Below are 27,948 nucleotides of genomic sequence, written 5' to 3' on the forward strand. Positions count from 1 at the left end.
TCATCAATCCCAGAGACAGGAAGCTGTAACCGCTCTCTCAGAGCAGCGTGTGTGTGTTTACCGTAAGCTTGAACATGTTATTGGGAAGATGGATAATGTGCTATGACAGCAGTTGATGGTAAGCCTTTTAGCATTGTTGCGAGGACTTGATGATGTAAAGGGGCAGGTTATATTGACCGTCACAGCTTCCTGGCTCAAACTAAATTTGTCATTGTTTCACCCTGTTAATAAAAGACAAAGGGGTGATACTACGCAGTTTATTTGACTAACAAACATTGACGGAACACATTGAGCGCCCAAAGGCATGCTCCTCTCTCCACAGTTGGCTGCCCCTGTCAAAACTCAGAACCTGCTGCCAGATTGACCTTAAGGTCAACGCGTGCCACCAGCGCTGTGCCAACATCTCTGCTCTGCGCAGCAACAAAGCAATCAGAGAATAGCAGCATCTAAACCAAACAGAGAGGGGGAAAAGCCCTATCATCACAGAGCCGCGGTGTCATCTTGATGCAGTTTTGGCAGCAACACTCGTGGCGAGACATGGGATGATATGACTATGTCGTGTCACGCTTATCCTGGTCAAAATAACTGGGATTCACTAGATTATCCTGATAATTATCAAAATATGCTTAAACTCTTAAAATGTTTCGTTAACAATAAATAACAAATAGTTTTAATGCATCACACATAGGACATCTGTTTTTAGTGAACATCCTTTTTAGTGCAAAACAATCAAATAATCGGGAAACAAAATTATTAGAAATCCCAATGTCTCCCTGAATAAATAAACAATAAATAAATACATTTATAAAATGTATTTTTATAGTTTTGTTTATATGAGGCTCTCTTTTTCACTTCTACCATGGGAGCAAACTAGACATTTTCATTTTTAGCATTTTCATATCGGAATTTCAATCCATTTATTGTTTTTTAACCCGATCTGTGATAAAAAAAAAAAAAAAAAAAAAAAAAAAATCCTATATTGGTCCATCGCTACTCGTGGGTTCAGAGACCAAAGAGTTAAAATATCCATGAAAAAAAAAAAAAAAAACTGCTGCCTTTGGCTTTGACCTTTTAGGAGGAATAATAGAGGCTGGTTAGCTTACCGCTGTCATGTCTGTGACAGAAGCTGGAAACGGCTGAAGCCAACATTCCTCAGCTAACTGTCACTGTGGAAGAGAACCCTTGATTTCATTTGCAAACTGTACGTTTGTTTTGTTTAACTTTGTCTTAAAGAACATAGCAGTGGCCGACCGTTCATGTTCTGTATGACCTTTGTGTTCACTAGAAACCACATCAAACCGTCACTGATAACCACAACTAATGTGTCACTTCATGTACCTCATTACATGTGTTCCTGGCCGACTTAAGCTTCTCCTAAGGCGGAATACATTTGCATCAAAGTGTCTCTTGTGACCGCCGAGACACATGAAGGGCATCCCTGTCATCATGGCAGGCAAACAACATACGTATACATTAAACAGTAATAGAAATCAGAGGCAAAGTGCAGAGTGTCAACAGTGCAATGCTTCCAACATGAGACAAACAGGCCAGCTGAGGCAGTCGCTTTGAGAGGCTGTATTTCAGTGACTCTGAGAACAAGTACAATGAGATTATTTTTATTCAAAACAAATTGAATTAGGCACCTGCCATGTTGAACATAATACGGGAAACTAACCATAATCATTAACTATTGCACACTTAAAATAGAGCGCTAACTATAGAGAGCCGAAGTGAAACTGCAGTGTTTCAGAAATTAGAAACCCTCATTCAAAATCGCACTGACATTTATAATAATGCAAATTACCAAAAAGAAAAAAGAAAAAAAGAAATCAGCCTGGGAACATAACTCAAGAGTGTGCTGCACAGCTCACTACATACTGTAGGTAAGGGTGGTACTTATATTAACTTTATTAATTCATTCAAAAGAATAGTATGCCTTGCATGTAGTATTAACCCCCTAGGCTCATTGTAATCCAAGAGAATGTCTCCTATCAAATGGCAATGAGGAAAGTGCCGCCCTCAGAAAATTGGAGCATATTCATTTTATTTATGTGAACAGGAACAGTGCACAAAAAACATTTTCCTTATATAAAACAAGGAGAGATGCATTACACCAGGTTTTAGCAAACTTGCTGTTTTCCACCTGTCGTCCCTGGGCAGGTTTGTGGAACAATACATTAAAACAATTAAATATAAATCGAGTTCATTATTAGTGCAAACAAACTTTGTCCGACTACGAAAGAAAGACAGCAAAGAAGGTAATAAATCGTCCACAACGTGAGGAAATATGAAAAATTGCTGTGCAGCACCATCCAAGTGTTTTATATCCATTCGTGGGCTCTTGGAAATTCAAACACTACTGACTAGTTTTTTGGGTCCCTCCTTAACGCCATTCAATAGCATTTAAACAGATTATTCTGGAACCATGGAAGTGCTGAGTTCTATGTACAATTTATTTAGGTTTATTCTGTTTTTATTTTATAAGTTTTTTAATTCATGTGTTTTAATGGCCCTTAACAAACACCATTTCCCACACAGAGGGCTATATGCTAAGCTAGTCAGCTGCTGGGCATAGCCTCATATTTGACCAACAGCTATGAGATTGTTTCATCCAAATCACAGGGAATCATGTGTAAAATACCATATTCCTTGTATGTGATTCATCGACTATTCATTCCTCTTATCGCTTCTCTTGTATTTATGGTGCCAAGTATTGTGAGCCATCTACAACGTTGCCACATGTACAAATAAGACTAAACAGGCTCATGCCTTTGATCATTTTACTCTATTCCCTCCAGGGTGTTTGTTTTTGCCTTTGCTGAAGTAATGAAATGGCTTTCTTAACACTTGCATCTTACATGTGTACACAAATTGGTACATTGAATCTAAATTCCCCTCTGAAGGTGTAATAGATGAGTGCTCCTGAAGACATGAATAGAAATGGAGGAGGCCATCCCCTGAGATGCCTCCAGAGTTTGAGCCTCATATGGGGAGCAGAAGAAAGGTCACCAACCCCATCATACTCCCAGGGAGCACACACCACCAGGTTGGTCTACAGTCTGCATTATCAGTGACCATTCAGGAGACGCCATTATCAGTGGGAGACTTGGGAGCGAGCAGCGAGAGCCTATCATTCTGCCATGTTGTGACAGCGAATGCCATCCGCGATGCTCTGCCTGTTGAGGGATGGGAGTGTCACAGCTTGGCTTGACTGGCACAGTGTGAAGGAAGGCCTCCTTAGGGCACTAATGAAGGATCCATCTCAGCAGCATTTCAAGCACTTGGCTTCAGCTACACTGCCAGCGCACTTCAATAATGCCCATTTGTTTTGTATTGACGTGACAACTTATTACACAGACATCAAGCTATTTGACATCGAGCAAAAATACAAACAGACCAATGTGCGCTATACGCTGCTGCTTGGCTGCTGATGTTTTGGTTCACTTGAATTGTTTACTGTGTGAAAAGAAACTGGACTGGAGTTTTACCAACTCATACACCGATTCTAGCTCGAGATGCACCAATACTGACATGATGTTGCCTTTCACATACTAGAATGATCCCACTTCCACAGAGTAAGGCATACAGTTTATTAACTGAACATTAGAATGAGATCAGTACTCTGTATTGATCGACACTCAAAGCCCACGTGTCTGAATTGGTACTGAAAAGGCCAGATCAATCCTTTCCTGATTCTAAACAGAGCAGGGCTTCAACAACTATTGCAGTTAAGTCTTCTGGTGTCAGAGGTTCTGGATTTTTTTGGTGGAAATTTGCAAATGGTTTGTGGACTATAGTTCTAAGCCTTTAGTTCGGCATTTGAGCAGTCCCCATCCTGGAATATTTGTAACCAGTGAAGGAAGTGGCCATGTATGGACTGTGGCGGAGCAACGGGTGGATCTGACGAACACAAGTGGCAGATCAGCATTTTTCCTGGATCTGGATCCATCTAACTGGTGCGAAGCTAACAGCTTACAAAGTTGGCTTCATAATTCAAGGTCAACTTTACAGCTAAGTGTTTAAGTCATCTTAGCAGCTTATTGATTGGTAGCGTAGTAGCGACGTGGTAGCGACGTGGTAGCGACGTGGTAGCGGCGTGGTAGTGACATAGTAGCGACATGGTAGCCACAATTTATATTCTGTTTGACTCCAAATGGACCATACAACGTTTACTGACAAATAAATCAAGTTACAAGTAGGGTCATTTTAGAGAGAATACAAGTTTAAGGGACATGGATGGAAGGGGACCAAACCCACCATAATCATACCCAAGTCAGGTCCCAGGTCAGGTATCATACACTAGGGACCGAGTGAAGCTCTCTTGTATAATCACTAAATCACAATCGAAATTAGAATAAGAACACTGAGTTGGACGCTTCCACTAACCATTCAAATTGCGGTTTACATCCATGCCTGTCCAAAAAAACTTCATCAGTTTATTTTATCAGACATTTGTGTGAAATTGTCATAACTAGCATTCAAGAATCTGTATGGCCACCAGTGACCTTTGACCACCAAATATCGAATCAGTTCAACCTCAAGTCTAGATGGATGGTTATGCCAAATTTGAAGAAATTTGCTCAAAAGGTTCCTGAGATATTGTGTTCAAGAGATTGGGATGAACAGACAGACAACTTGAAAACATAATGTCTCTGGCCATGGCTGGTGCTGATGAGGAGGTAGAAAAACACATGTATGACTGCAGACTTTAATAATGTACACATGACTCGTGAAGTCCACGTCACATGGCCGGTCCATGACGACCTTCTAGACAGCATTAACAAATGCACACTTCAGTGTCCATCATAGACACAAACAAAGAGGCGGCTTCAGTGCACTTCACTGACTGACTGTTAATTGAGGTGGAACAATGAAGGAAGTGAGTCACTCATCTCTGGTCCCAGAAGTTCTGGGACAGCCAGAAGGCAGACGAGTGACAGTCTCTCTCTCTCAGACACAGACACAGACACACACACACACACACACACACACACACACACACACACACACACACACACACACACACACACACACACACACACACACACACACACACACACACACACACACACACACACACACACACACACGATGCAGGAAAGTTCGTCAGAGTGGTAAGTATATGTAGCTGAGGCTTTCAATATTTTATTTACAATGCTGCACATTATCGTTACACAGCGTGTGCTTGAATCAGACAGGCAGAGCTTTTTAATTTCAACTCGGATCTTATCACACAGGAGTGAATCAGATTAGGATGAGGTTTTAATGGAGGTAGTGCGTTAGAGTTTAATTGGGACAAAAATGTCACTGCTTAATGCAATACAAAATTGTTACTAGGTTACTTCATGGGTTATACAGGGAATAACTACAAATGTGCACCAACGCTTGTGTTTGCTTTTCCTTCACTGCAAAAATCACTACTTTTGAGGCCATCAAAATAAAATACAAAAGGACTACAGCAAATAACATTAGAACAATGTTTTCTGTATAGGAAGTCTCTCTGTGTGGTGCACGTACAACACCAAACACATCTTAATACATGTAAAAAGAGGAAGACAATTATCTATTTTGCCTGGAAAAGCTGGCATTGTTCATCTCCTTGCTTGCATTCTTTTTGTGTCTTTCATGTGTATATTAGCAGGATATGATTGCTAATTATCAGCCACCTGCTACAGGCAAAAAATATCAATCTCCGTCTATGAAGGAGGTGAATACAAATGGATATTGGACAAAACATTTTATTCAGAAAAATACAATAAACAAATGAGTTGCAAAGAGCTTTAGATATAGACGGAGCATTCATATAATTATATTTCTTCTGTTATCATTCAGTAAATCCTGATGATCATAGTTAGTTTTTATGTTGTCAATAATGACCAGATTAAAGAAAAAGAAGAAAGATTAAGGCACATATTTAATGTGTAAAAATACAGATTTATTTTTTTTTTTGGACAATGTCCAAAATAAACACACAGTGGATGTCGTAGAACCCCAGCAGGAGGGACACCGATGTGTTTGATTACTAGAAAGACACCAGCTCGGTGTGAATTAGAGGTCACAGCGGTCACAGCTTCTGTAGCCTCAGCCAAGGCAGCGATGCTGCTGTGGCGCTTGACGGGCGCACTATTTTGACACTCATCTGGGCCTCCTTGTTAACTCCCCCACAACAGATCTGATGTGCTCAGACAGGCCTGCGCTGCATATTAGTGGGGCTGGTTGGGTGCAGATTGCGGAGCAGCACACTTGAAGGATTTAGCATGAACTAGCTCTGTTGTGTTTCTTTCAATCACCACTGTGCCAGACTTAGAATAGAGGACAGAAAGTGTTTCAGGAATTTAAACAATGTGTGATGTCGAGCAGAAATGATGTAGGAATCTACGGCCACCGGACAGTTCGCCAGGTGAATAAAGAAGGTGATCAGTAAAGGTGACTGCTGTAGGTTCTGATGTGGTTTATGTGTTAATGTATAATTCCATATCCTTTATCGATCAATTATAAATGGGGGCGTTGGATGTAATTTGTTTTCTGAGGATCCTTCTTGACATAATGCAAGACCTTTCTGTGTTTGTTACCAGAGATGACGTGTTTTGTGGGCGGAGGTAAACCGGTGTCAGTAAGTGACAGTTGTGTAGTAGCGCTGTCACATGTGAGTGTCAAAATCACAAAGAACATGGATCATCTGCACCCTCTGATTATTTGATGTGTCCCAAGGCTGAGCTCAGTTTGTGTTCAGTCATAGTGTAAAGTAAATGTCCCATCACAGATAGAATACTACCGTATGAATGCTGTAATAACATTTGCAAGCTAAACTGTCTATATGCTACTTCTGCTAACACGCTAATGTTGCTACGGTCGATCAGTGTTCGAACGTTAAATATAACAAAAATTATTTCCAAAGATATCATCCGGTTTCTTTCTTCACCTTACAAATAATCCACAAGCAATGTGAGCTGGATTGGCCAATTCAAGCCTATTCCTGACTGATCAGACCCCATTTATTAATTTTATTTGTTTATGTATTGACAGTAAGTCTGTCCTCAGCCAAAGAAGTTTAACTTAAAAGCATGATTTTGTTGAATAATCGATTGATTTAATCAACGTAATAGTGAGTTTTTCCCATAAATAATCACACAAAAGCAGAAATGTATTCATTAATATCTTGGAAATAAAAATGACTAATGGACTAAAGAGTTCTTAGCGGACTAAGAACAAGAATCAACTACAGTAGTTAGTTGACTATTGCACTGAGAGGGGGCGGCCCTATTTGAGAACTTCACATGAATTTTATCAAAAGGTTCTACAATGATGGTTAATGTTAATAGAGATTATTTGTTCATTTATTCAATTAGCCCATAAATGTGTGCGATATATAAAGAAAATGTACAATTTAATGTTGACTAGACAATCCTCACATTCCAGCTATTAGTGTGTTCAAATGAGGAAGTCTTGTGCACTGAAAGCAATACTGGTTTGTCATCAGTTATGTGGTAAGTTACTCAGGAAGTGTAATAAGTAAGATTTACGGCCACCAGGTCTGGGTCCAGTTTTAACCACAACATTTCAGTTCCAGTAGTTCATGTGATACGTCTTAAGTATCACTCATAAACAACCTTATTTACTTCACAGGCAGTTGGTCTTGTTCATGAGACTCACTCAAACAGCACTAGAGCAGACTGTGAGTGTATATTGCAGCTATACTGTTAGTCACGACATGCTTAGGAAGTGACGGTTTCTGTGTCCAACACAGGCTTGCTCGCTGACACACCTTTAGCTTCAGACCAGGAAACTCAGCTATCATTTTGACATCAAAATAAAGCATCTACGGGGCAAAAGCACAGACTTGTGTGATGTAAAGGATGAGAATTGACAACGTTTACAAACATCTCTTGTCATGCCACATTTAAATCCGAAACCTTTGAATACAATTGCACAAAGTGTCGCAAATGGGAATAAATAACAGAACAAAAAGCATTAACATTTCTGCTGTCGTGGGATAAAGTGAACAAACTGTAAAACAAACTTAGTTAACTGTGTCGAATAACAAATGGCATCTGAGATGGAAGTGGAAAGAGAACAAATGGGAATTATATAATGATCACATTTCATTACCCACTGTTATGCCACAGAGAATACCAACTAAAGCAAACAAAATCGTTTTGATGTCTGTGAAGCATCAGTGCCGGCTGGATGTATGCAGGAATGCTACTTAGATTTTTTATGAATGAGCAGCAACGTCCATTGCAATTTCATCTGGGAGGCGAGCACACATAAGGTCCCCTCACTGATTCCTAAATTTAGCGGCAGGAGGAAGATTCCTCTCCCAGACGTTTGGAAGGGAGTGCGCAGGGCGGCCTATTGATTTTGGAGAGCTGGCTCAGTAATTGCTTGCGCGCAGAAACCTTTAAATCAACAGCGCTCGTTACTCTCTGCTTATACGAGTGCAAGATTACTCTGCAGTGCTTGTGTCAATACTGGAGTATGAATAACCTGGCCCGCGACACAAACCAGTGTTGTGTTGTAGAATAATGCATTTAGAAAAGCCTGAGCACGGACGGACAGGAGCAGCTGGGAAGGGGAAAAGGTCAACCTGAGTTAATCAGCTAGAATCAGCATCAACTGAGGAAAGAGTGTGTGTGTGTGTGTGTGTGAGTGTGTGTGTGTCTTCGTAATACTGAAAAATAAACAATGGAAACCTCCTTTCGTTGTGCACAAAGCTCTGAGAGAAGACACCACGGCAGTAAACAGAGCATCATGCCAGCCACGGAGATTCTGCCTCAGACTGCAAAAGCCGGGTTGAGTCAACAAAATGTCTGATACATAACATTCCATGATTAATACATGTCATAGCATGTATGTGTACTCTGCTGAGACACAGGTGGATTGGCCTCTCGCCTGTAACTCAAAAAAAGAAAAGAAGCTTGCAGGTTATGGCGTTAAAAATAAACATGCAGCGACTTTGACCCTGACAGGTAAAAGCACCACGACGGCCATACATTAGTGAGGACGACCGCTCACCCGCTCATTCGCAAGCTGGGCTCTCACAGAGCTGTACAGGTGCACATCAATTTTTTAAGTCATGTTGACAAAAGCTTTCAGTCTCCTGCTCTGATATATACGGCACACTTTTTTATTTAAACAAAGGTGTGCACTTATACTATATTTTATTTAGGGAAGGAATGCCATGCATTTCAGCAGCTGGTAGTTCCACATCCTTCGAAGTGTTTGTACTTCTGTGCCATCTGCTGTATATCTGAGCTTCTGTGCATTTTCAGCATGTATACTGTGTGTGTGTGTGTGTGTGTGTGTGTGTGTGTGTGTGTGTGTGTGTGTGTGTGTGTGTGTGTGTGTGTGTGTGTGTGTGTGTGTGTGTGTGTGTGTTTACACTGAGAGAATAACTGAAAGGATAACAGATGCTTCACACTGTGCTGTCCACTCTTTTTGTTCTGAATGCAAACAGTTCTCCAAAGTGTGAAAATCCATGGCCTACTAACACTGACAGCTGTGTTAACTGTACAGCTACACACAGCAAACAAACATGCTGTTTTGTTTTTTCTACAATTAAAGGAATTCTTTGACATTTTGGGAAACACAGTTACTCACAAATCAGATGAGAAGATTGATACCACTCATGTCCGTACGCTAAATGTGAAGCTAAAGCTAGCGGCCTGTGAAGTGCAGCATAAGACATAAGGCAAGGGGGGAACTCGGGTCCGCCCCCTACAACTGTCGACTCAGGCTTAAATCATTGTGTAGCCTGAATCCGGCGATAGAAGGTGAGGTTGGGCGGACTTTACCTTTCACAATAAAAGCCCCAGACATACACACTGGTTAACTGTGATCTGGAACTTGGAGCATTTCTCCAAAAGGAAACTCAATAAAATAGCTTAAAGTAGGGATCTTCCTCCTGTGTGAATCTACTCACTTTTGCATCGCTGCCTGTATGAATGCTTTTGATGTGAAATATTTGCAGACAATTCACAGACAAGTACAAAGCCAAAAAATTTCAGACAAATTAGTGCAATGAGCTGAGAGTGAAGACAGAGCAGCAGAAGCAAAAACCATGGCTGTTTTCTAGTCCAATAGGGCCGTGAAGTTCTCTATCGAACCTGCGCAGAGACCTGTGGGCCGCTGGTCTATGCAGGCCCCATATACAAACGTCTGGATTCTACTACAAACCAGATGCCAGTAGTATTGTTATGCACCATAGTTGATCAGCTGATCACGGTTCGGCATTCATGTGAACTGTGGATTAACTGTATCACACCATCGCAGCGTAAAGTAAAGTTTCCTGACTATCATTATCGGCTGATATTTAGTAACACTATGAGATCGGGAGATCTGCATTTATGCTACACCGTGAACAACAAATCTGAGCTGAAATCAGCAGCAGGAGAGCTGAATCGAATAAATGAAAATGTATTTCAGACATGAAAAAAACAAAACAGAAGTTAAATGAATTAAATCCTTAATTAAAACAAAACGTGAAGCATATACAAAACCATAACAAGTATTGACATGTCTGAAAACGAGTAGGAAGAAGTTTAAAATTATTTAATCTTACCCCTTCTTCACAACTCAGCAATCAAATTTTGTTTTTGACAAGAAATCTGAATAAATAAACTAGATATTTGGGAGGGTATTATGATGTGATTCAAGGATCTCGGAAAATTATATTTTCTCCCTTTTTTCCTGCTGATCCACGACTCAGAAACGGGACACAATCTGAACCGTGAGATTTGGGATCCGTTGCTCCTCTAAATGTCAAACAGGTATTTCTCAATATTTTATGAGCACATAATGTTATGTTATTACAGTATTTAACACCAGCACCCATGAACATGCCGACCTCCCACAACACTAAACATACTAGAATACACCAAGTCACATTTGACTTACTTTCCTTTAATGTGTATAATTTCTGAACCGCATGGCTCATTTCTTTTCACTCTGTGAGCGCTGTTTCCCCTGCGTGGTGCAATAATTTTCACTTTGTGTGTGCTACACCCATTTCACTCCCTCGAACCGGGGACGCACTAAACCAAAGAATGAAAGCCCTCACAACCAACACTCTTTTGTCTGTCTTTGTCACAAGCGTAGCATCTAACACGTGCAGCTGTACCATCAAAGCGCTCTGAAAGTACTTGGAACTGTTTGATTCGTTTTTCCCCTCCACTAAAGTCTGTATTGAACATGCACCAACATAATAGTTCAGTGGACGTCGATATGTACGTCTTTTATGAAGGCACAGAGCCTTGTCTGCCGCTAAATGAATACTCCTGTCAATAATTCATCAACTCTAACCTGCTTTCAGACGTACAGAAGCATCCTTTAAATAAATGTTGACATGGTCAGCACACAGTCAATGAAAACTTGAACACCTTGAAGAATATTTTGACTTGAATATGGTACGCTGGTGCCAATAGCCCTCACAGAGAAGAAGCTTCCATTATTGCTGGAGTATCTCACTAGAGATCAGATCTGCATGATGTTAAAAGCCCCTCGGAGCCTTCCTTCCCCAAACACAATTGGTTAGGTTTTTTTATCTGCCTGTCCTACATTTATTGTGTGTCAAACAATTTAGTGAACTGCCCAAGGCTTTGACTTTTCCAAGTTGCTCTTAATATCGTTTAATATCAACTAATGATATAGGTCAAGACATTTTGTCATTAGTGCAAAACATGTTTGAAAGATGCAACACACGGGTCTGTTTCCTGCAGGAACCTAATTTGTTTCCAGTATTTGTTTTTACCCGATAGCATCGTTCATACAGGAGTACTAGCAGAGCTGAAGGTATCGTCTCTTCAGATGTTCTTATGAATTGTAAAAGAAGTGCTCATTACGCCTGGTTCACACCCGCCACCGAAGCGCTGCGAATAGGCGCTCAGCAGCTTCCTTTCAGCGCCCTTTTTAAGCAATAGTGTAGTTCACACCAGACGCGAAGCGGCGCGATCCTACGCGGCCGTCACGTGCCGTGAAGCGATCGTTTCGGCGTCTGGTCTATTTTTTGCGAGAGCCAAAAGCAATACCATTAATTCTGGCAGGAAATCACACAAAGACAACCCGATCAATTTTCAAAATACAAAGAGTAGAGAGATGAAAACAATTAATAAATGTGAAGAGTAGATAAACAAATATGTGTATTTCAACGGTATATCTACACTACTACTGTGTACTACCGTACATACTCTCTCTTTCTCTCTCAGAGAGACAACGGATAAATAAAAGAAGTGTACAAACTTCTTGGTTACAGAAACATGGCGTATTCATTTTATGAGGTTATGATGGAAAAAATAGCTCTGAATGAACAACAGCTGAGGAGAAGAAGCACTTGTCGCGCCGCAGCACTTCAGCGGCCGGTGTTACAAGGCTTGATTTAAAATAACTAAAACTATTAAAATTGTATATTTTTTAATTCAATATTATAATATTTGTATTGTGTCACAGATAAGGCATCTTTTTTTGTGAAAATGTTTAATAATTTTGAGTAAGATAATCATAAATCATAAGGTCTTCCTGCATAAATAAAGGTTAAATACATTTTAAAATGTTATTTTTGTGTCCTGTATTTTTTTTTTTAATCAGGCTCTGTTTCACTTCTCTACTGTGTTAGTGAGATGACAGGTTTTTCATGTCACTCTTGATATTTACAACTATCGCAAAATTCAGCACGATCAACTTATTTTGAGTGTTTTTAACGTGATCCACAATAAACGTACTTCTGAATCTTACTAAATTAAAAGTACAACTGGTTTAATCTTTGACAGAGTATTTTATATTGACAGTTTTACTGTCTGTTTCTCTATATCAAATCTTAAAGGGCTACTCAACTGATTTATTGTTTAAAAAAAACCTCTACATACCCAGGTTATTATTAAGTCTCCCGCCCATTCCGTTATTATTTTGGTAAAGTTTTTTTGTTCACTATTATTATTATTATTATTATTATAATTAGTATTAGTATTATTAATAATAATAAAGATTTAAAGTCTCAAGCCCAGTATTATGACATCATCAGGGTAACTTTCACAATCTTTTGAGAGAGCTACCTCCAAAGCCACAGAGGACATTACATACAACTTTTTTCTCAGCACGACGAGTAAATCGATTCTTCAGTTCGAAAAGGAACCAGCTGTAAAAATGTCAATGTTAAAACCAGAAAGTAGCAGAAGAAGTAAACACAAGCGCCTTAAAATCCCACTAAACACAGTAGTTGAGCAAATGTACCTGAGATTCTGAGTGTATATGTGGATGTAGCTGTATTGTGTAGGTGGTATCATACTTGTGTGACCCGTGGCTTGTAAGGCGAGCTGCTCTCCAGGTCGGCCAGGATGCTGGTGAGGGAGTCGATCTCAGCATCCAGACTGGAGCGCCTCTCCTCAAGGGTCTTCTCTGGTCCTTTCATCTGGAACCACACATCACATGTGCGTCTGTATAATATAGTTACACTTGGTTAAGCTACTTTGTGCTGTCGCACTCAAAAGTTGAGGACAGATAATCATCAATGACGAGTAATTCTTCTTCCCTCTTGCTTTTTTTCACCCTTTTGGATTACAGTTTCTGAGTTCAGGCTTCAACTTGACCTGAGACAATCCTTTTGAAAGCCGCACATCAATAGCAAGCGACTTCTCTCTGTGAGAAATAAAAGCACTGTATTGTCTGTTCATAAAGAAGTGCACTATTCACCTCCTGTTTTTCAGCACACTTGGATTTACAGTATTTCATTCTTTATGCATTATTCAACGCGGCCTCATCCAGCAGTATTTCAAACAAAAAGGTCATTTTTTCTTTTTTAGAATTAAAGGCGGATATTTTTTTTATTCCATATTTGAAACATGTGCCATATAAAAGACGATAAAATGTTTTTATTTGACTAGTTTATTATCAAGGGGAGCTTGAAAGCGTCAGTAACAGGATGGCTCTAGCAGTCTGAGACCTCACTGATTTATTCATCTATATTTTTTTCAGTTTTTCCTCAGAGAAAACACAACTCCATCTTAGAAAAAAGGCACAAAACAACAAAACTGTTGCACAAAAATAAGTGGCTAAGTAGGTAAAAAGATTTGACCGTTAGTGAGACGCGGTTTTCTCCAAAATTCCCGGGAATTTCTCCATGGAATGACAGATATATTTTTAGTCTTCTTAACTATGCTGCAACTTCAAGAAGACTTCTTGCAATTGCCTGCGGGGGCTTTTTGAGTTGGCTGGATCAGTGACTGCTTCTTATTCTAATGTTATGTGTTTGGATTACCTGTCACAATCTATTACAGGCAGGGTTTGCCTCCATTTGGAGCGGAGCTGCTGCTTTAAAACATCTAAGGCTATCATGAGCGGGGGTAAACAAAGCAAAACACTAATGGCTTGTCTCAAATCAACAAAAGAAAGGGGGGAAAAAAGAAAGAGGCAAACTTATTTAACAGGGATAACGAGGAGGATGAAAGGAAACATTGCAGTCTTTGTGATGTGCTGGAATTTGCCGTGTAGGGCTTCATGATGTGGACAACAAGCCATGATGAGAACTAGCTGCTTTTGTCTTCGTCTCCTCCTGCTAAAGGTTTTGGCATTAACACGTCAGGATCCAGACATCTCTCTCAGCCGGGGTGAGAAAGACGGTTCTTCTTTCTTCGGAGGAAATACCATTTAAATCACTGATTTGTTCATTTGGTGCGTCAGACTTCCCTTCTGAGGCGCCGAGAACAAGACACAAAGAAATTTTGATTGATATCTATCCTTTTTTCTGAACAGCGTTAGAGAGTTCTGCTCTGGCAGCAGGACACATAATTAAGATACCACGGCTATATTAAGGAATTGTGTTGCACGGTCAGCCAATGTGACAGGAGACGAAAACGTTACAGAAGAAAAGCACTTTTTACAGTAATTAAGCACTTCATTTCCAAGGCAAGTTCTCGTTTCCGCACTCCCCAAGACAAACAGGTCAGAGGAGGAGGAAGTGGACCCCTTATCTCACCCAGATGGTCCTACCAGGTCCTTCCCCTGGACCACATACCCCGATCTGCACTTGAATTCCACGCCGTCTCTGTCACCCTTTCTTTCAAGCTCAACATCATAGTGATCTATCGCCCACCCGGTCCTCTCTGTGACTTTTTGGATGAGATGGATGCCCTCCTGAGCTGCTCTCCTGATGATGGCACACCACTCATCCTCCTCGATGACTTCAGCATCCACCCGAGAAAGCTGCACTCATCTGAATTCATTGACTTCTTCCCCGCATTTGACCTCACACTCTCCCCCTCTCCACCGACTCACCGGGCCGGGAACCAACTTGACCTCGTCTTCACAAGATCCTGTGGCATCTCGGCACTCTCTGTTACCCCGCTCACCGTGTCCGACCACCACTTTGTGACTTTCTCTCTCTCTCTATGAAGTCCATCACGTCCCTCCCCTCTACGCCTCAAAATGTCCTCACTCTCCTCTTCTTTGGACGCTCTCTGTCCCCTCACCTCACGACCAGTGGGATCATCTCCCTCCCCTCCATGGCTGTCCGAATCTGCGAACCAACAGATCGGTATTGCGAGCGCCAGAGAGAAAATGGAAGAAATCAGGTCAGGATGATGTAAAAGACATCAGCTTATTCACTCCTATACCCTCCCAGAAACCATCTCCCCAACTCTCACCTCTGATGGCCTTACCAGCTTTAGCCCCCTCACCTCTGAAGACGTTCACACACTTGTTACGTCTAACCGTGCCACCACCTGCTCCCTTGACCCGATTCCCTCCTCTCTTCTCCAGGACATCTCACATGACATCTTGCCATTCCTCACCACCCTGATCAGCTCCTCCATCACCTCAGGTGTCATTCCAGCAGCTTTTAAGAGTGCTACAGTGACGGCTCCTAAAAAAACCCAGCCTAGATGCTGCTGACATCTGAAACTACAGACCTGTATCTGTTCTTTCATTCCTCTCTAAAATGTGCCGCCTACAACCAACTGTCATCCTATCTCTCACAGAACAACCTCCTAGACCCTAATCAATCAGGATTCAGGACTGCTCACTCCACTGAGACGGCCCTCCTCACAGTGACCGAGTCCCTGCGAGACGCCAGAGCCTCATCCCACTCCTCCGTTCTCGTTCTCCTCGACCTATCTGCTGCATTCGACACAGTCAACCACCAAATCCTCCTCTCCACCCTGGCTGAACTTGGCATCACTGGCTCTGCTCTCACCTGGTTTACATCATACCTGACAAATCGCACCTTTCAGGTCACATGGAATGGCTCTATGTCCAAACCCTGTTTTCTGGAAACAGGTGTCCCTCAAGGATCAGTATTAGCACCGCTTCTGTTCTCACTATACACCAGATCACTACACTCTGTAAACACATCACATGCATTCTCCTACCATTGCTACGCAGATGACACCCAGCTGTTCCTCTCTTTTCCCCCGTCCTCTGACACTCACATTGCAACTCGCATCTCGGACTGTCTGGCTGACATCTCTGTCTGGACAACTGCACATCACCTCAAGCTTAACCTGAATAAAACCGAACTCCTCTTCATCCCAGGGAAAGACTGCCCTCGCATGGACCTGTCGGTCATCGCGAGGGCATCACAGTATTGCCTTCCTCAACTGCGAGGAACCTGGGTGTAATCCTCGATGACCAACTATCCTGCACCCCAAACATCACTGCTGTGGCCCGATCCTGCAGATTTGCCCTCTACAATATCCACAGGATTCGGACCCTCCTCACAAAGGATGCAACGCAACTCCTGGTCAAGCACTGGTCATCTCCCGCCTTGACTACTGCAACTCTCTCCTGGCTGGACTCCCGGCCTCGGCGACTAAACCATTGCAGCGTATCCAGAACACTGCAGCACGCCTTGTCTTCAATCTACCCAAATTCTCCCATGTGACCCCCCTCCTCTGTGACCTCCACTGGCTCCCTGTTGCAGCACGCATCCAATTCAAGACGATGGCACTGGCCTTGAAGGCCATCAATGTAACAGCACCAATCTACCTCCAAACATTGGCGCAAGCACTTGCTTCTGTCTCTCTTTCTCTGTTCTGGTCCTCAGTGGTGGAACGAACTCCCGACCAATGTCAGGATAGCAGAGTCACTTGCCATCTTCTGAAAAAGGCTCAAGACTCACCTGTTCAGACCTCACCTCGACACTGCATAGCATGACCCACTTCCACCCCCCCAAAAAACACAAAAAGGTACCACTTTATTCAGAAACACTTGTTTCTATTTTTCGGTCTTACTACAATGATAAGTTGCGATTTGCTTCTTTCGCTTTGGACAAAAGCGTCTGCTAAATGCTCTAAATGTATATGTAAGTTCAGGCCGCAAATGTATTTTACTACTATGAACACTGTTCAGAAGGAATAGTACGCATAATAAGAGCAAGAAACTGGCTTTAGTGACTGATTACCTTATCTATGTCCATTTCCTATAAATACACTGCACAAAAAAATGAAGGGGACACTTAATCATGGATTGATGATTTTGGTTTCCATTGACTGCTGTTATGTCATTATGTTACCAAGGAATTATACAATGTACATCAGTAAAGATTTTCAACTTCAATTATTCATTCATCAAGATCTGGTGTGTGATATGTGTTCATTTCTTTGAGCAGTATATACATGGAAGTAGTCCTGAACTTTTCATGAACAAACAGCCTCAGTAGATTTAATCCTTCACTTTTGTTTTGTACAATAATACAATAAGTGAAGCTTCTGGAGGCTGATGGATATCTTTCAAAGTTGCTCTCTTTTAAATTTAAAATTCCCTCTTTGTGGTTCGCTGGATTATTTAGGTGCTAAGCAACGGTAGAGGGATGGCAACACTAAAAGGGCATTTTGTGTTCAAATAGACAGGGACTTTGGAGGATATTCACTTGGTTTAACTGACACAGACACAACTTTTGTAGAGATTTCTGTTGGGAGAAGAACAGTGGACTTTGTCCCCCATCACTTACATCGATAGAGCTGTTTGAATGGTCAGTGTGAACTTGAAGCCCATAACTATTGTCACATTAAAAATCATTAGGTGCACTTTTACCATTTTGTTGTTTGTACCATTTTGCACACAAGACAACTTCCAGTTTGCTAATTCCTTCTTAGATATTTGCATTCATAGGAGATGTAGTGCATTAAAACATGCACATTTGATTTTCTTTAAGAACATGCGATAGTGTTGGGCAGCCAGGTAAATACAGTCTCTATTAATGCACGACTATCAAGTTCAAATGGATCCCGGGCCAGATGGGACTGATCCATGTTGAATTCTGTCATTGTAAAACTGTAACACATGAAGAGGTATACTGAGTCTCCCCAGAATGCAGTCTTTCACTGTGCGCACCACGCATTGCATAACTTATTTAAATGATGTCTGTCTATAATTGTAAACAGGAAGAGTTCATGTAGGGCAAGAAAATGGTCAAATCAAAAGAGGGGCATGAAGAGGGACGCTGAACAGAGGAATGTGAAGCACTTTGAGGATCTCACAGCAGGTGTCATGTGCTCAGTGTGCCAGTGGGATCAGAGGCCAGATAGCCCCGGAGGGACAAATGCCTGGGGGTATTATGACCAGCAACACAGGGAAAAGTGACCAGGCTCCACCAATAGGTGTCAGCCTTCTATCCTTCCTGTGTTAGAGCTCTCACAACTAGAGAAAGCATGTTTGTGTGTGGGTCCTTGAGTTAGGGCGGCTGGCTCCAGGCAACATCTGGAGCTGGACGCTAGTGCAGTTGGCTGCAACTCAAATGGACGGACAGTTGTGCAGGACTCGGTACATGAACTCAGTGTAGAGCTCGCGGCCGTCTCTGCTTTTCTGTGCCGACACTTCGAGAGTTACTGACAACCAAAAAAGTAATCATACCATAGCACACTGTCTCACCTGATAATCGCAGGAGTTCATCGGTGGAGGAGGGAAGGAACCAGGGGACGATGAGAAACCGAATGACTCTTCGGAAGTTGGTGGAGGGGGAGGGTAGTCTGCTGGGATGGACGCACAGACACCAAGAGAAACAAAAACAGCCTTTTAAATACTTCCTCTTTTTGTAAAAAAACAAAAAACAAACTACATTCAAACTGTCACAATTCTAAAAACACCGACCACTGAATTAACACACAATTTAACTTTTCTCTTCCATTTTATTGTGCACATCACAAGTGTGACGGGTGTGGAAAACAAGCTTTAATAAAAACTCACGAATCAATTGTGTGTTAAAATGCTGCAAATCAATGGATGAAGTGAATCATATAAACGCCTTCAGTTACATCAAAGACACAGAACTAGATGATGAACACTTTCTGAAGCATGATGCTCTGGATGGTTAACCGTTTATTATTATTATATATTACACAGGATGATCAACTGAGGTGACCGTGCACACATTTATGAATGGACCTGCATGAGCTCCAGCATGCTGTTGTGTGGAGAATGTGCACACTCATCCTCGTGCAACCACGTCCATCCATTCATAAAGAATGACGGTGAAACTCCAAGCAGTGTGTGTAATGTCATGTAGAACTGTGTGGTAAACTTGGCCCATCTGTATCAGTGGAAACTACAACAAATAGAACATGGGTATGAATGGGTAAAGTTCAAATGGCTGCTTTACAGATGGAGGTGTAATGTTGGCTACCATGGCAACAAATGCTTGATGATTTACAACTTTATACACGAAATTAAAGCTGCTCAATAATTGTATACAACAAAGGATCAAATGAGTGCTACTATGAAAGGGGTCACTCATAGTGATGCCATAGTAGTGGACCTCGGCTGTCGGAGCATCGTAGCCTCTTTCAGCTCTTTGTTTTGGTTGTTAGGTCCACACTCTTCTGTGTCGTTGTTACTGCTCTCACTGCTGGCGTTTTTGGCTGCAGCCGCCAACTGCTTTCATTTAAAAAGCTCTAACACTACCAGCTCAGCACCAAACAGCAGCCAGATTTAGTTAGCAAAGAATTTAATTAACATGACTAAAATAACCACTATTGCTGCTTTGTATGTGTTTAAGAAGTCCAAAACTGAAAACCAAATGGCATCGTGTCTGGGTTTCCTTACATCATCTGGTGGCGAATACAGCTCAGTGAATTCAAAGCCTTCTCCAGGAATCTAGGTCTGGATGTCTGCTGCCTCCAGCACTATTTGATGCCAAAATAAACCAATTTTGCTGTGATTTAACTGCAATGCATTTATCAAAATGGTGTCGAAATAACTACATCATGATGCTGATTTGTAAAAAGTCTGCTTTGTCAGCAAGATGACACCAAACAACTTTTAAAATGCTTGCGTTCGGATCAATCAGGGTTGTAGCTGCTCCATCAACATTTAAAATAATGTGATCTGAATTAGGCATGCATATGGCAGTATTTATTTTAGATTTATTTAGATGAATTATGAATTATTTGTACATTCAACAACATCAGTATGTTAATGATGTCAGGATGATCTATCCCGATAGGCGTCCGTGACATGCCGCGGATTTCACATATTTGTGTATAAATGTATATATACACAACACACACACACAATATGCTTTGTGTGTGTTGTGAACACATCATTAAAGTGAATAATGTGTAATTTACCATCAATATTAAGTTCTGTTTGAATTGACTTTTAGAGCTGCGTTGCTCACAAGAAAAAGTGACTTCAGGTGCAAACACTGAAAAGGGTCAGACTGATAATCAGGACAGAAGGTATGCAACTCTGACGTTGAATATGTAAAACACAGTAAACTGTCATACAAAATGCTGATCAATTAGGATTATTCATCATAATTTGTTTTAAAGTGTAAAATCAAATCAGACTGAAAGAGGATATACTTTTATGACTTAAGAGAGACGGAGAGAGAAAGGAACTAAATGGAGCCTTGTCATCCTGCATCAATGGATTGACACACATAATTGTCACAATTTGCTTAACTATGAAGTACTAATCTGGAGTGAGGGTGTGTTTCTTTTCCCGGAGATTGGAAATGTAAATGTCGTATTACAAATGGGTTAGACTAGGTGCTTGCTCTGCCAGAGGAGGAGAACGAGCCAAATGTGTAGTTCTAAAGTCCACGCTAATCCAAGGATTGCATCCAACCACATGTTTCAGACAGGATAAGGAGTTACGTGCCAAATTAAATTCTGATTTGGCTTCTCTTGGCACAAGATTTAAGACTGAATCATTTGACCATGTACTTCTAAGTACCAAACAGGACATGAGCTTTGCAAATTAAAGGCTTTTATAAGATGTAATGGGAATTTGTTCCAATGCTAAGACTTTGATGATTCCTGTTCAGAAATTCTATTTGCCGTGCACAGCTTTTATCTGTTTTCATTAGAATCTAATTGATGTCATCAATGTAGTTTATCCAAGGCAGCTGACCAAATTAATTAAGCGTGGTTTTCAGCTGCCTTGACAAAACAGCCAAAAGGAAAAGAGAAAAAAAGGAGGACAGAGAGATAATGCAACATGGTTAAAATTGGACACGTCTTCGTCTTGAGCATTATAAAATTTCAGAAATTGTGAGCATTGCATTAAACATTCCCACTGGGTGCTTGAGGGCCTCCATGTGAATTGTTTATATAATAACCTTGTGACCTCCGTGAAAACTCCAGAGTGCAACGGCTGCTCTAAACCTATGGGAGAGGAAATAAAATATGCTGCTCGACAACAAGGCTCTGGCCCTGTCCTCCCTCCCCGCTCGCTCCACCACACATCCTGTGTGCCAGAAAACGAGTCACTTGTAACTTGTGGCTTACAGAGAATTAAAACATTAACTTTCAAGTACATTCCTCTCGAACATCAAAGATGTTTTGGATTTTTCATTTCAGGAAAACACAAGAGTTGCAAATGCTACAGAGATGCATGTTTTATTGAAAAGGCGTCAGAGTTGTGTATGTGGTACTGTGGAAAGGAAGACTTGGAGCTGGAACCAGGGTCACTGAGCATCTTTGCTGAAAGGAGCTTTCTGGTTGCTTTCCCTCCTCAGCCTTATTATTCCAGTATCTGTAATCACGCCAGTCATTTAGGAGTGAGATGTGTTCATGTAAAACACAATCACTAGCGGTGCTTGAATTCCCTGTAATCTTTACAAAGCAAAGCCATTTTCTCTTACAAAACTCCTGCACTCAACCTTGAAGTTGTTTTATGGCTGATTCAGGGTCAGCAAAGAAACAGTCTTTTTAATTACAGGGAGACGTGACAGGCTAAAACAGTGTTTTTCATGCGCTGGTCAATGAGGGCCCTATGATTTCCGCGATGTGGAAAACGCGGACGGAATCGCGAAATCTGACAATGAATATGGAATCAACTGTAAAACACGGAATTCAGTGGAATTTGTCAAAATCTGGATACAATTTATCATAAGCGTTTGTCACCGCACCTAAGATGAAAGAAAAGACACGTTCTCGAGAGTCTTTAGGGACCGTTCGGTATTTATGGAATGGACCACCGGAGGAAAATGGGGCGGGGGGGGAATGCATATTAATTCTGCCATGTCGATTGCAGGGTCATGTGAAAAGGGGTTATGCATAAAGTGATCAGAGGTCCGAAAATCCCATCGGTTGGTCTTAAAATAAATAAAGAACTGTGTTTTAACGGGCAAACCGTTTCATCCAGCGTCTCTCCTCTCTGTCTGTTTCACTGGGGGGATAACACACACACACACACACACGCACACACACACGCACACACACACACACACACACACACACGCACACACACGCACACACACACACACACACACACACACACACACACACACACACACACACACACACACACAGATCGATAGTCATGTCGAAGATGTTTATTCTAACTTTTCAACAACAGTAAACACAGAATTTGGGAAAAAATAAAATGGAATGTGTAAAAAATTTAAATGGATTTCATAGGACCCTAGTGAATTTTTACTTTTATGCTTCCATATAATGTCTTCATTCAGATTAGTGGAAAGAAAACATTCCGTTTATATTTGTCTATTTGCATCTGTAGATTTCTCAGAAATTCACCAACATTTAACATTAGATATTGGCTCATTTGCATATTTAAACATACCATTTAAGTAACTACTAATAATAAAACTAATTGTCTTCACATAAGTAATCAACTGGGGAAGTTTAACACCGATATATTTAGTTATTTCATTACCTTATTCAAATTATGAATGAAATCTCCTCTCCAGTTGCTCTTACATAAATCAACCTTTCCTGTTTTATTCCTATCTATATTCTGAAGCTTTTTGCTGAGCAGTTTGTTCATAGATCATTAAAAGACAGATTTATAGAATATTATATTCCCCAAAACATGGCGAAAATATATTGTTTTATGGCTGTTGACAGAATTTTTTAATTTACGGAGTGATAAAAACGGATAGGTTGCAGACGAGTCTTCTCTTTAGAGTAAAAAACATTTGATACATAAAAAAGGGACCTTCTTTCCTCTCGACTATACACTGGAACACTGACCTAATATCTGAAGGGAAAAACTCTTTCATTTTTTAATTGTGAAGATCGGTAGGAACTGAAAATGATGACCCTCAATTATAGGTTGAAACGGTGACAAAGATGATATCATCACACACACACACACACACACACACACACACACACACACACACACACACACACACACAAACATGGAAACAGGGACAAGGAAAGAAAATGGTAAGAAATAGCATCTACGTCTGGATCAAACCAACCAGCGCGAGTAGCAGCGGGTAACCCTCACTGGCTTCCCACCATAACCCAGATCCTCACCCAATATTTCAACTATTTCTAATAAATGTCAAATCAACATGTGTCGGAGCCGTTGAGCACCGTGTTCTGATCTGCAGGTTGGCGTGGTGCTTTATGCCGCCGCAGTGTGAACTATGCAGAGTGAGAACGGCTTCTGTGCTGTGAATGAAGCCGGCTCCATTTGTGACAATAGGGAGTTGAAAGCTCCAAGTGAGCACTAATGAGAGAAGCAGCAGGAAGACCTACTTAATACGACAACTTCCTCTGTCTTTATTGAGCAATTACTTTTAAGTGGCTTCTTTGTGAACAAGGAATCCTAATCAGTGATTAAAGTTATTTGAGAGGCCATCAGAGGTATAACTGGTTATCGGGATGCGGCGTATTGTTATGGGAAAGATTTAAAAAAAAAAAAAAAAAAAAAAAAAAAAAAGGATGGAGATGGATCCAGCTCTGACACCGAGACTAATGTTTGTTTTTCAAGTAAGTGACACATTTATTTACACTTCAGGTATTGCGTATGACTCATGAGTGACAACTTTGATAGTCGTAAACACTTTGAAACTACGAACAACAGAATTGTGGAGAAAATACCAGCAGCAGCAGTAGGTTGCAGATGAGTCTTCTTTTTTTTAAATAGTTCTGCTCTTTGGTGAGGATTAGTATACTCTGTGGGGGCTGAAGGTTGAGCATATGTTTACAGATTTACATATGTATAATATTATCGGAGTTACACGTGTGTAAGCGCCGGCCATCTGGTCTTTAACGACTTAGGACAAAGCACAGCACGCCTGCCTTAAGCAAAATGCATCGAACATTTAGGCGAAGGAAAGCGTTTGCGAGAGAAAGCGCAGAGGAGGTAAACCTGAAGAAGCCTCAAACACAGCGAGAGTTTTGTCCCATCTTTGTAAAAAAAAATCACCTGCTTGTTTAGGCAAACAGAACATTAATTATCTACCACCATCTGAACTTGATTTTATTGCCGAAAAGCTTTAGTTGATGTTGTCTGTTAGCATTCACACACGCTGCTATGAGACAATATACAAGTCACTGCGCGTCCACAATGTGTCACGGTGACAATCACAGCATGCTTGCATTACAGGTGCTGAAATGTTTCAAATAAAATAAAATAAACAATAATACAGAATCTGACTCCTACAATCTAAACTGTTCATTCTTTTATATTTGCACAAATTGAATGTGTATTCTTAATCAAATAAAATCAAAGAAGTGGCTTCACTTTATTCAGCAGCAAAAATCTTTTATCCAGTCCACAAGCTTTATCTCCCGCTTCAAACGTGCCGTGGCAGAGGTTCGAGTGCACATTGTTTTTGACATAATTATAGAGCCGTTTTATTCCGTCTTCCGCCGGAGAAGAGCAGCTGAGCCCTGCTCTTAATTAGCATGATATGTGTGGAGGAGTGATTTATGACTTCATTTGGTTTCGGGATGGAAGGGAGGGATTTGAGGTCTTTGGAGATAGACTTGTTTTAAGTGTAAAGGAGCAGACCGAAATTGGCTCCTGCTACTCTGAGGAGAATTCCCACGGGAGGAGAAATTCAGATTGGGAACAATAGATGGATTATGTTTTTGTATGAAAGCAAAGAAACAAATACAGAGAATAGGTGAATGGTTTGAGAGCCAGTGTTGGCCTGTTTTTTCATCTTAAAGCTTGAAACATCCAATGTGCAAAACAATTAGAGCCTCAAAATGTGATGTGAGGAAGGTTTCTCTGACGAGTGAAAGCATGATTCATCAAAGGCAGAGAGAGATAGAGAGAGACAGAGAAAGAGAGAGAGCTCTGCTGTCATTTCTTCTAAACAAATGTGAGAGAGAGGGAAATGAAGCCAGTCAAATGTCACAGCAGACGGTCACTGCTGCCAGTTTCCTCATGAGAATCCCTCCAAACAGCCATCAGCGCTGAGAATCTACTGTAAACCTGCAGCCAGCTGATCTATTGTTGGTATGTGGTCTAACCGGCCCTTCATTCACTTTGAACTTCCCTCGCTTCACTTCATGACCTATTCATTTGACACACCTGAGAGACTATCCCATGTTAACGAGCACAGTTGCACAGTGTAAATACCATGGCCACATTTAAACATAATTACCATGTAATGGCCATTTAATTTAAATTAATGAGGTGTCTTAATCTCTTAACACTTTTCATTGGGCTTCTTAAGTCGCTATCAAACAATTACATGTCAATTATTCAATATATACAGTAACAGTGACAAAAAGCCAATACATCGGCCCATTTAAAATTTCGGTCACATATATAGTTATCAGCAACAAGAAATGTTGGTGTAAAAATGTTTAAAAACAACCAATCACCATTATGTAGTTTGTCCAACAAAGTTTTTCAACTGTTTAGCGTCCTGCTCAGGACATATTTTGGTTAAAATTATTTAATACATTACAAATACTTACTAATAGCCACATTATTAATAATATGATTTGTAATAAAAACAATAATAATTCAAATCAAATAACAATAACATTAATGATTATGCATATTTTCCCATTTTTCAAGAGAATCAAATTATTTTAAACAGCATCTAAGCTTCAAGCTTCTGGACGGTTCTCATGGCAGCTGTTGACTGACTGGTGAGGCAGCGTTGCTAGGAGACATACGGTCAACATCGGTGGTGCTCTGTGAGCATGTCATAGCCGCTAGCGATTAAAGCCTTGTCCCTTCCAACAGGCGACAAGCTTGATAGCACTCGCTGAGAAAGGGGATGCTAATTAGCCTAGCTTTCTAAAATTAACAATTGACGCTAGTTTCATGTTAATGTTATATCAACAACTGCTGAGTCATTGTAAGCTGTTCACACACACACACACACACACACACATGTATATACTTTTTCCCATGCACAGATGAGTTTTGAAATCTCACTCAGCATTCAAACTTCCTTTGAATATGAAGACACCAATTTGAAAGTAGAGACAGGATATGAAGAGGACTATTTTCACAATGCTATAACCTTTGATTTGTGCTAAGATTTGAAAGAGAAAAGTGAAACGTCTCATTCTGGCTGCATGAGAACTAACAACAGAAGAAAGGTTTTACCATGTAGACACAGTTATACACCGTTAAAAACACGAGAACAAAGAAAACATGTTAACTCCTAAGCAACAACTTTACACACGCTGCAGACAAAATACAACATGTAGTTAAGGTGTGTGTGCTGCTGAGATAACAGTGGTCTTTGTATCTACTCAGAGTGTGAGCCTGTGGGCTCTGTGGGGACAATGACACGCTCGCTGGTGGATTTCCTGTTAATTCTCCTGGTGACACCCATGAGGGACTCTGACATAACAACCGGTAGTCTGTTTGCCCCTGGCCAGTCAAGCAGGGAGGAATAAAAACAGCTTATGCACACGTTAGACACTTTTGAACTGCTCTGAGCAAACAATTAGCGGCTTTCTTAGTAACTTAGTGCGAGAAGTTTGATCAACAACAGCACTTCTCAGATGTTTTTCAACTTTCACTATTATTATCTGCCAACAAAAACTTCATAGACTTCATAAGCAACAGAAGACCACGTGAGACAAAACAAGTTATCCTCACTAAATGAATTACTCAGTAGTTGGCCTGTGAATACAGCATTCATTAATGTGGTTATTATGTGTGTTTTTAAAAAGAAATCTGACTTGATATATTAAGTTATACATTTTAATATCATAATAATATACAATACATATACAATTATAATCTGAAAGAAACTGCTGGTAATGACTCATTCCAGCGGGAATCATTTTCTTGTGGTGCAAGGCACTTTCGCCCAGGCTATATGAACATTTAGATTCACTTCACAAAGAAAAGAAAAAAACATTTAACCGCTTGACTCAGATCCTTGTAATCAGATATTTGAAAAAGCAGCAGCAGCTTGAGAGCCTTCTCAATATATCCATTAGAATGTCATGTACGTGTAAAGATTAATATAAAACCAAAGTCCTCTGTCCTCTACTTCACATTCAACACTCTGTTCTCAGGGTGAGTGAAGTCCCAGAGAGCACTGAGCAGTCATCATAATGTGTTGTAGTGTTGAGCAGTACACTGATATTCTAGAAAAGTATGGCAAAACCCCCCTTTTCAGCGTATCTTGGACCACCACGGGTCACAGCAGTCATAGCCACTGATACAGAAGGAGCGGACCGATGCTGCAGGATTTCGTCCCGGGGAAGCGAGTGCTTGCAGGACCAGGAAATCCTACATTCAGAGAGTCTGCTGAATCCAGTCCCCAGTTTGGCAGCA

At 40.9% G+C, this 27,948-nt stretch overlaps 1 protein-coding gene across 6 annotated transcripts in view; it reads right to left on the reverse strand.

Moving 5' to 3' along the window:
- lpp (LIM domain containing preferred translocation partner in lipoma) overlaps positions 1-27,948 on the reverse strand; it is a 163,431-nt gene that overhangs the window by 73,455 nt on the left and 62,028 nt on the right. For 5 of the 6 annotated variants that reach the window (XM_084011280.1, XM_084011279.1, XM_084011282.1 and 2 more), the window contains 2 exons: positions 18,856-18,956; positions 13,280-13,402 (listed from right to left, as the gene is read on the reverse strand). In XM_084011280.1, the coding sequence (XP_083867406.1) occupies positions 13,280-13,402; positions 18,856-18,956 (224 nt within the window). The remainder of the gene's footprint in view (positions 1-13,279; positions 13,403-18,855; positions 18,957-27,948) is intronic. The other variant, XM_084011284.1, reaches the window with a different exon arrangement.

Source organism: Eutrigla gurnardus (assembly GCF_963514095.1).
Source record: "Eutrigla gurnardus genome assembly, chromosome: 6".
Classification (NCBI taxonomy): Eukaryota; Metazoa; Chordata; class Actinopteri; order Perciformes; family Triglidae; genus Eutrigla; species Eutrigla gurnardus.